Below are 9302 nucleotides of genomic sequence, written 5' to 3'. Positions count from 1 at the left end.
GAAAAATAGATCTGATAAAACTAACTATGACTTGAACAAAAGCAACCCAACAGAAAATTAATCATGATATATGACTAAATATTATTCCATATCTTGTACGACTAATAAATCAATGATAAACTTGAAAGTGGTTCAACCCATGTGATTATGTTAACCAAGAAGGTATTGACCCAACCCGAAAACTGGAATCAATGACCCATACGGCCATTGGACCACGGCCATACAACCTTTAAAATTCACATCTTGAGTTCTTGACACATTGACAAACGGGTATAAATCGATACAGGAAGTGAGGTGGGAAAGAGTTGCAGTAAATCAAGAAACAATGGAGAGAGCAATCGGGATCGTACTTTTTCTTGCGCTGATCGCATTAGGTAACTATTTTCGCTCTTCCCCTGTCTTCATCTCTAATTCCAACTCCCAGTTTTTTGGATCTGACATTCTGAATAAACCCCATTAATGTACAGGTACAGCTTATGCTAAAAAGTCTGATGATGTCAAAGAATTACAGATCGGTGTCAAGGTATAATCTTTCTTTCGTTTTTCTGATTTTGAGTTCGAATATTATCCTCATATGCATAGTATTTTCTGATCTTTAATTGAAGGTGTAATTATTTTGTTGTTGGGTTTGCGATTTTTATTGGGAATATGATGCTGAGTTTGTTACTTCTTATTTAATTGATTGAAATGAATTGATGTTTGTTGATAATAATGATTTTATTGATAAAACTGATTTTTATTGAGTACAAATAATTAAAATTGATTGTGTAAGAATGATTTACTTGGGAGTTCAGAAGAGATAAGAGCAAGAAACTTAGCCAATTAGGCGGGGAGCTCAAAGTTGTTTTTTTTTTCCCTGCATTTAGGAATTTAGATTACTAATATCATATGCTTAATTAAAAATTTTGCACCTTTTTTCTAAAAGTTTTTATATGATGTGGGTTATTGCTGTTTTGGCCTTTTATATTGTTTATCATAATAGCTCAAGTCTTGAACCTTTGATTCAGAAAGTATACATTGTCTTTCTCTCTCTCTTTTCAGTAACAAAAAATTCAATTTTACTGCAGTAGAATACTAGTTTGACTGTTAGGCTATGTTCAATGTGCTTTGTTGGTATACTAATCTGTTATTTCCGTTTTCGGATGATGTTTTGAGCATTTATGTTTAGAGATGCTGGATTTAACTAGGTAGTAGTCGTAGTACAAATGTGTTTTGTTTTGTTAAGATTGGTTGTTGTTAACTTTTGCTCATAGGCTCGAACAACATATGCATCGGATACACCAACCCTTGGTGATCTGGTGCCCCATATGGTCTAATACTCTGATTCTTGCATATGTGCTCTTATATATGGGGTAGGAACTTACTGTCTCCTTTGATTATTACAGTACAAGCCAGCATCTTGTGAGACCAAGGCTCACAAAGGTGATAAAGTCAAGGTCCACTATCGGGTTAGTCTTCTTCTTGCTTATTATACATTTGTAAAGTTTTGATTAGTTCATCAAATTTGCTGCTCAAAGTAGCCTGTGAAGATTACTACAACAACATGTGTAGAGATAGCTACAAACAACTTCAAGAATGGTGTATTGACACTATCTATTGTTTGTTACCTCATTTGGCAGGGACAACTGACAGACGGGACTGTTTTCGATTCCAGCTTTGAAAGGGGTGACCCCATTGAGTTTCAACTTGGTAGTGGCCAAGTGATCAAAGGTACCCTGAAACTTGCTAATTTTATGTCAGTTTTGTTTCTAACTGTTTAGTACAACAAAAGTGATTGTAGATTTGTAGTAATCCAAGATATGTGATGATTATTACTGAAAGAACCATTTTACAGTTTTAAATTATATTTATATGTAAAATATTGCTCCTGCTCACCTACCTGCCTTTCTCTCTACAATTTACATAGCCTGAGTTTTTGTTCATACCCCTGACATCTTCTATGAAAGATTCACTTCTTACATCTTGTGGTTCGAGCAAATATACAATTGTTGATAATATCAGTATGAAACTGATACAGTCAATACACCATCAAGGCATTAACTTGGGTGTTTGTTTAGAATTTAGATTAATTTCTGCCAACTTTCAAAAGTATTCTTGTGGTCTAAATTGAAACATCACGAGTCCAAGTGACCATTATTTGAAATGGGAATTCAAGGTAAAACATGAAAGGAAGTGTGCTTTTAACGCACTTGCACACACTAATCAATATGGTGCTACTTATAATTCTTGTGGATTGTTTCATTGGTCTGCAATTCACTTAGAAATATGTACTCCGTACAAGAAGATGCACTAGAAGCTAATAGCATCAGGTCAAAACATGTACCTCATTGTTTCTTCATTCTCTGGTTATGATGATCCACATGTCTGCACACTACCAGTTTTTTGAAAAAAGGGATGGGTAAGGAGTAAATTCCTTATGGTACCACACTACCACACCATGATACTCCTGTCATATTATGTTGGTTGTCCTTCGTATATTATGTCTCCGTGCTATTGTTTTTTCTTGGTGAATGAATGCTTAATTGAATCTTATTCGTAAGAAGTAAAATTGGTCAGTCACTGTAGCTTGTGGAATAGGAGGCAGTAGAAATTTTGAACTAAAATATTATCACTTTTAAATTATTGTCAACCTTTTGCCTATTTCTGTGTTCATGTGCTATGTATTTGTTGTTAACGCTGCTACTTTAATTATTGTATCACTTGGACGTTGGAACAAATATGCATTTCATCATTATCCTTTCAACTAGTATGTTTCATGAATAGTTGGGTTTGTTGAGGACATCTAAAGTAAGATGTAAAACTTGTTAAAATTTTGTTGATTTCAAGACATGTTAATTAAGATGTAAAACTTGTTGCTAAAATTTTTGTTGATTTCAGTCAAACTAAGATGTAAAATCTTAATCTTTGAAGGTGACCAAAGATTTGATTGACTCAATTATCGTTCTTTATATTGACTCTTTATGAAGCAAAGATTAAGTTGGTATTAACAATTATGTTAATGCAGGTTGGGATCAGGGACTGCTGGGGATGTGTGTGGGCGAGAAGAGGAAATTGAAAATACCTGCAAAGCTCGGTTATGGGGAACAAGGATCTCCCCCAACTATTCCAGGTACACTTCTTTGACTTATCTCTAGTGTGAAAAGTAAAAGTATGGCTATTACATGCATCCATAACTTTCAATCATGGCGAAACTTATGTTGTCTAGTGTTTCTCTAGTTTTTTTAGCTCCGTCAGATGACCAATACTGCTTAAAGTCTGCATCTGAATTCACCATATTACATCTGATTATGTGCTCTTTAGAATTAGGGTTGTATTATGAATGTTAAAAAAGTTCTTTAGTCAATGTTATGGAAAATTACTTCCAAATACTATCCGTAAATCTCATCGCTTTTAAGATTCTTAATTATCGTGTGATGTTCTGTTTTGTAATTCCTTAACTCCCTTTATATTTGCAGGTGGAGCAACTCTTATCTTCGACACCGAGCTTGTTTCCGTGAATGGGGCACCATCTAGTGGAGCTGAAGACATTGATGACATTGAAGACTTCGATGATGAGGAACTATAGACTGGGAAGAGCAGTAGCTTAAATTTTGTGCGCAAAGTAGACATATAACGGTATTGAGTTGCGCAGAATAGTTAGTACTCGTAGCTTTTTGTTGACATCCTTTTCTTATCATTTGATCAGGAGGTCCATCTTGTAAAACCTTGTTGAAACGAAAGATCATAAAAATTTCTTTTGCTGAGTATTAGAAATGGGAAAATAACCTTGTCTTCCACATATTTTGCTTAGCTAAATATTCAAGTTAATACATTCAAGTTTAGATAAGCTCAATTATAGTATTTAATCTTTTCTGGTTTGGAGGAATTACATAAACACCCTTACTTTAAGGAGTAAAAGGTGGTTTGGGTGAGTATACCCTTTGAGATAGGGATGTGCATTGGTTGGGTAAATGCCCTAAATGGACACACAAATTACACAGATCGATATCAGTTTTTGATCCGATAATGATGATACTAACTCTCAATTACCTTATCCTTAAATATCGAAATGTTGAATTCTACCCTGTAAATTTCATTGGACTAAGCATAACTGCATAAGCTCGTGATGGAGTAAAGCAATCACAAAGCTCGTGATGGAGTTATCCAATCACAAAAAATAAATCAAACATGTTTTATCATCCTGAATCCAATTGGGGATACTTAAGAGTAACACAAACCCATCATTATGATAATTGCAAGATAAAGATCAATTGAGCTAGCTTAGAATGACCGATGAATTAGAACATACGTCATTTCATAATAATTGCAACACTTTGACTAACACACATGTCAATGCACAAGTTTCACAAATTAATCACAATAAATTTCTTCATATGTAAATAGTGCAAAAAGTCAACATGCAACACTTAAATATAAACAAGGGGACACAAGTACTTATAAATAGGAGTACTTATAAATAGAGGTGTCAACTCGATTGTTCGAGTCAGGTCTAATTTCGAACTTTTTTTCTTCTGAAATAGTCTAATTTCAAACTAGAATCATGCTTAATTATTGTGTTAATGCGAGTTGAAATGTTAATCGATTATTTTCGAATCAGATTCAAGTCGGGTCAGGTTTTGACACGTGAGCCTGAAAACTCACCTCCAAGAAAACTTCAACCTATCTAGAACAATCTTGGACACCCTAGCCCATTCTTCGAAACTCGAAAACCACTCAAGTGACTCAACCTCTTTCTCTCTCTTTTTTTTGCCCTCATTTTCACATTTTTTAATTTCCGCCTTTTGCGTTTCTCTTGTGATTAGAACTATCTAGAACAACCTCAATAGCTACTCTCACTTATAAACCCTTCCTCCTCCTTCATCTCACCTATCTCTAGAATCCACCATTTTCGAAAACCTCCAGATTTTCTCTCTCTACATTCCTCAGCTCTAATCAAGCTTTCTCTCTCCTCTGCAACAATGGATACGTTCGAGATGCCTGAAACGGAGGAGATGATGGACGGCGCTCCAATGGACTTCGAAGATGAATCTCCCAATTTGAAAGTTGGTGAAGAAATTAAGATCGGAAATGAAGGTTTGAAGAAGAAGCTTCTTAAGGAAGGTGAAGGTTGGGATACTCCTGATGCTGGCGATGAAGTCGAAGGTATATTTCATCCTCAATTTTCTTCGATTTTTCCATTGATTTGATATTTTTGTGTTTTTTTTCCAGATTTTTTGATTGAGTTTTGAATAATTGCAGTGCATTATACTGGAACATTGTTGGATGGAACGAAATTCGATTCGAGTCGTGACCGAGGAACTCCTTTCAAGTTCACTCTTGGCCAAGGTTTGATTTTATCCTTTTAGCTGTTTGATTTTGTAATTATTGATGTGAAAATTGAATTGTTGTTATTACTTTGATGATCTTGAAATCTGAGTTGAATGTAAGTAGAGGTTTATTTAATGATCTTGTTTTGCAATGTTCATTTGTCAATGTATTATGAAATTCTTGAACTTATGTTGTTAATTGTAATGGAATTGTATATTGTTATGTGTATTGACAATGCAATTGTTTCGGAAGGTTTTTTATTGTAGCAGAAATTGAATTTTCTTACGATTTTGTTATGTTACTACTTAGTAGTAGTGACCTTGTTAGTGGTTGAATTTATAGCTGAGTAACATTGGAGATACATTTTGCCTTCCAGGCTTTAGTGTCTAATTTATGACTGGCTGTTAGTAGAAGGAAGAACATAAAAAGAAAATATACTCATAAGTTTTGTACTTTGTATAATTTACCAGCGCTTTAGTGCAATTGGATATATGCATCCGTAGAGGATATGTTCGACTTAGTTTAGGTAAGTTTAGGATACTTTAGTTGAAAAAATTGAAAAGATTGAACGCTTAAACCTCTGTTTGTTTTTGGCAGAAAACATTTATTTCTGGATAATATGTTTTTTAAAATTTTTGTTTGGTTGTAAATGTTCAAATAGTTATTGTAGGAGTGGAAAACATGTTACTTTTGAAAGGAAGAAATACCCTTTTTCCCTTCTCACTCCTATCATCCCTTTCTTCTCCTTCCACTGCCATTTATCTCTCAAGGAAACAAATGAAGGGAAACTATTTTTAAAATTGTGTTTATTCCTTTATAAATGTTTTCCATGGAAAAACATTTTCTGCTCAAAATGAAAAGAGCATAAGGCTGTTTATAGGAAATGCTTGTCAATAGTGTGCCCTGTAAAGTAGGCAATTTTTTTGTAAGCACTCCTTTTGACATTATTATGTATAACGATTGTGACAGGTCAAGTCATTAAGGGTTGGGATGTTGGTATTTCAACTATGAAGAAGGGTGAAAATGCTCTTTGGACTATTCCTCCTGCGCTGGCTTATGGTGAAAGTGGTTCACCTCCTACCATCCCGCCAAACGCTACCCTGCAATTTGATGTCGAGTTGTTGTCATGGGTTAGTGTGAAGGATATATGCAAGGATGGTGGAATCTTTAAGAAGGTCCTGGCTCAAGGAGAGAAGTGGGAAAATCCAAAGGATGCTGATGAGGTGTTTGGTATGCTACTCATTCTAGCTGGTTGTTATAATTTATGTTGGGGTTACCTCTTAGATTACTAATTCTGCTCTCTGTTCCTACTTCAACAGTTAAATTTGAAGCTCGCCTTGAAGATGGAACATTGGTTGGGAAGTCTGACGGTGTGGAGTTCACTGTCAGTGAAGGTGTGTCTATTTCTGAATTAGTACCACATTAATAAAAACATTCCTCAATATTTGGATGTTAATGATAATGTATTGTCCCAACAGGTCATTTCTGTCCTGCATTGTCAAAAGCTGTGAAGACTATGAAGAAGGGGGAGAAGGTGCTTCTAACCGTAATGCCGCAATGTAAGCTTTTACTCCATGAGAAGTTTATTGCTCAGAACTTTTGTTCTTTTTTTCTGACTGTCTTCTTCTATTACAGATGGATTTGGAGAGAAAGGCAAGCCAGCCTCTGGTGATGAAGCTGCTGTTCCTCCAAATTCCACTCTTCAGATTGCCCTTGAGCTTGTTTCTTGGAAGACTGTGTCTAATGTAACTGATGACAAGAAGGTTGTCAAAAAGATACTGAAGGAAGGAGAAGGATATGACCGTCCTAATGAAGGAGCCGTTGTAAAATGTAAGTTTGGGGGTACTCTATTCTTCTAATAGAGGTAGTTAATTGGAATACTATTGTTTGACCCTGATATTATATTTCTGCAGTGAAACTACTTGGAAAGCTACAAGATGGCACAGTTTTTGTTAAAAAGGGTCATGAAGATGGAGACGAGCTTTTTGAATTTAAGACAGATGAAGGTAAATCTTGCTGTTTAGTTTTCATATTCTGGTTCTTGACATTTTACACCTACAGATGTTGACACTTGACTGATTGACGTCTGAGCAGAACAAGTTATAGAGGGGCTTGATAAAGCCGTATTGACAATGAAGAAAGGAGAAGTGGCTTTACTAACAATTGCCCCAGAATATGCCTTTGGCTCCGTGGAATCAAAGCAGGACTTGGCTGTGGTTCCTCCCAACTCTACAGTGTTTTATGAAGTAGAATTGGTTTCATTTGAAAAGGTTGGTTGGCTCTGTTACCCTCAAATTATACGTTAACATGACTATGTTGAACTATTTATCCAATCGTATGAAATTGTTACTTCAGGACAAGGAGTCATGGGACATGAATAATGAAGAGAAAATTGAGGCAGCAGGCAAGAAGAAGGAAGAAGGAAATGCATTATTCAAGGCTGGCAAATATGTTAGGGCATCAAAGAGATATGAGAAGGTAAGCTTCTAAAGCAGGGAACGCTAATATACTATTACTCGTTTGTGCTAGAAACCTAAATCTTCATTTTGTGTGTTATCCAGGCTGTCAAGTTTATCGAGTATGACAATGGCTTCAGTGATGATGAGAAGAAGCTGACTAAGGTCCTGAAGGTATCTTGCAATTTGAATAATGCAGCCTGTAAGCTGAAGTTAAAAGACTATAAGCAAGCAGAGAAACTTTGCACCAAGGTATGCCTGCCATACAATTGTTTAACTTTGAACTTGTTTGAGATCTGGCTCTTTACCTTGACTATCTTATGTGTAAATTTTAGGTGTTGGATGTTGAAAGCATGAATGTCAAAGCACTCTACAGAAGAGCTCAGGCATATATACAATTAGCAGATCTTGAGTTGGCAGAGTTGGATGTTAAGAAGGCGCTAGAAATTGACCCTGACAACAGGTATGTTGAAATCCTGAATTTTATGTGATGACTTTACCTTATGAAAAGTATTTACAAGTATGACTATTGAAGAACAGATGAATAGATGTTATAAAGTGGCCAGTCAATGAGCTGTCTAAATTCTAGTCTCTTTTTTAAATTACATAAATGTGTTAGATTTTCTTGTGGTAGCTGTCTGTTTCGTTCATTTTAAGGTTTGATGCATGTAAATTTATATGATTTACAAATATAAGGCAATTTTAATACTTAATTACATTTTTGCATTAGAATAAAACTTAATTAAAAGACTATTTTTTGTAAACTGTCCTGTAAATTTTTCCTATTGATTACTCTGACTGCATTAGTAAGTTCCAGCATTGTCATTTTGTAGTAGCAAGGTCAATATTTTTGGGTCCTGTTTAATTTTAGGGAATGTATTGAATTTAGTTATGCCGAGGGAGCTGAATTTGTTTTTGGCTGTTGCTTCTACCGTACAGCAATATATCAATCTATTTTTTGTTGCGTTTGTACCAATGCAGGGAGGTGAAACTAGAATACAAGAAGTTAAAGGAGAAGATCAGAGAATACAACAAGAAGGATGCCCAACTTTATGGAAAAATGTTCTCAAAGTTTGTTTGATTCCGAAGTAAGTTTGTTTGAAGCCAAGTGACTTATCTTTGTAAGTCGGTTAATTTTGTTAGCGAATTAGTCCTTATTTATTAAATAACTGCAGGAAGATGCTTAATAGAGGCTGGATCGATGATAGGAGCCTAGGAGGGAACTGCAAGGCATAAGGAGCACAGCTAATGTGGCAATTATTCAAATAACATTTGAGGGACTTGTGGTTTATCAAATACTATTTTTTTTTTTTTTTCATTTTTTAGTTGTAAAACACGATAGAACTTTTGAATTGAGATGATTTTGTGGGCTTTTGCCTGATAAGAACTGATTCATTTGGCCTCTTTTATGTTTAATTGGAAAAAAAACTTGCTTAATATTGGGAAAAAAACTATGAAGTATGAAGTATATCCTAAAAGTCTAAACTTATGGTGAGAACTTGAAATATGGTATATACAATGCTCCATGATGTTTTTGTC

General features: G+C 35.0%; 2 protein-coding genes across 3 annotated transcripts; both read left to right on the top strand.

Moving 5' to 3' along the window:
• Positions 1–232: 232 nt before the first annotated feature.
• On the top strand, positions 233–3778 carry LOC145616437 (peptidyl-prolyl cis-trans isomerase FKBP15-1-like). The gene is made up of 6 exons (XM_081671151.1): positions 233–374; positions 468–523; positions 1386–1448; positions 1620–1710; positions 3005–3109; positions 3456–3778. Exons 1-6 carry the CDS (start codon positions 326–328, stop codon positions 3563–3565), a joined length of 474 nt encoding a protein of 157 aa, XP_081527277.1. The 5' UTR covers positions 233–325; the 3' UTR covers positions 3566–3778.
• A 1032-nt stretch (positions 3779–4810) lies between these two features.
• On the top strand, positions 4811–9167 carry LOC145616244 (peptidyl-prolyl cis-trans isomerase FKBP62-like). 2 transcript variants are annotated; one of them, XM_081670938.1, is made up of 13 exons: positions 4811–5142; positions 5239–5325; positions 6277–6537; positions 6627–6701; positions 6786–6866; positions 6943–7137; positions 7221–7313; positions 7399–7577; positions 7663–7785; positions 7869–8015; positions 8099–8226; positions 8745–8851; positions 8939–9167. In XM_081670938.1, the coding sequence occupies exons 1-12, from the start codon at positions 4959–4961 to the stop codon at positions 8842–8844; spliced, it is 1653 nt and encodes a 550-aa protein (XP_081527064.1). In that variant the 5' UTR covers positions 4811–4958; the 3' UTR covers positions 8845–8851; positions 8939–9167. The 2 variants fall into 2 exon arrangements, with proteins under 2 accessions (XP_081527064.1, XP_081527065.1); XM_081670939.1 differs by having other exon boundaries at positions 4814–5142; positions 7402–7577.
• Positions 9168–9302: the final 135 nt, after the last annotated feature.

Source organism: Chenopodium album, chromosome 26 (genome assembly GCF_948465745.1).
Source record: "Chenopodium album chromosome 26, dcCheAlbu1.1, whole genome shotgun sequence".
In the NCBI taxonomy this organism is placed as follows: Eukaryota; Viridiplantae; Streptophyta; class Magnoliopsida; order Caryophyllales; family Amaranthaceae; genus Chenopodium; species Chenopodium album.
Note: the sequence above shows the minus strand (reverse complement) of the source record. Positions and strands in the feature narration are given on the sequence as shown.

What these genes read in the sequence shown, in the direction of transcription:
- LOC145616437 (XM_081671151.1), top strand. Translation starts at nt 326, where the DNA reads ATGGAGAGAGCAATCGGGATCGTACTTTTTCTTGCGCTGATCGCATTA. An exon ending in TCTTGCGCTGATCGCATTAG is followed by an intron (nt 375 to 467) that starts GTAACTATTTTC and finishes ATTAATGTACAG; the next exon opens with GTACAGCTTATGCTAAAAAG. An exon ending in ATCTCCCCCAACTATTCCAG is followed by an intron (nt 3,110 to 3,455) that starts GTACACTTCTTT and finishes TTATATTTGCAG; the next exon opens with GTGGAGCAACTCTTATCTTC.
- LOC145616244 (XM_081670938.1), top strand. Translation starts at nt 4,959, where the DNA reads ATGGATACGTTCGAGATGCCTGAAACGGAGGAGATGATGGACGGCGCT. An exon ending in TCTAACCGTAATGCCGCAAT is followed by an intron (nt 6,867 to 6,942) that starts GTAAGCTTTTAC and finishes CTTCTATTACAG; the next exon opens with ATGGATTTGGAGAGAAAGGC. An exon ending in CATCAAAGAGATATGAGAAG is followed by an intron (nt 7,786 to 7,868) that starts GTAAGCTTCTAA and finishes TGTGTTATCCAG; the next exon opens with GCTGTCAAGTTTATCGAGTA.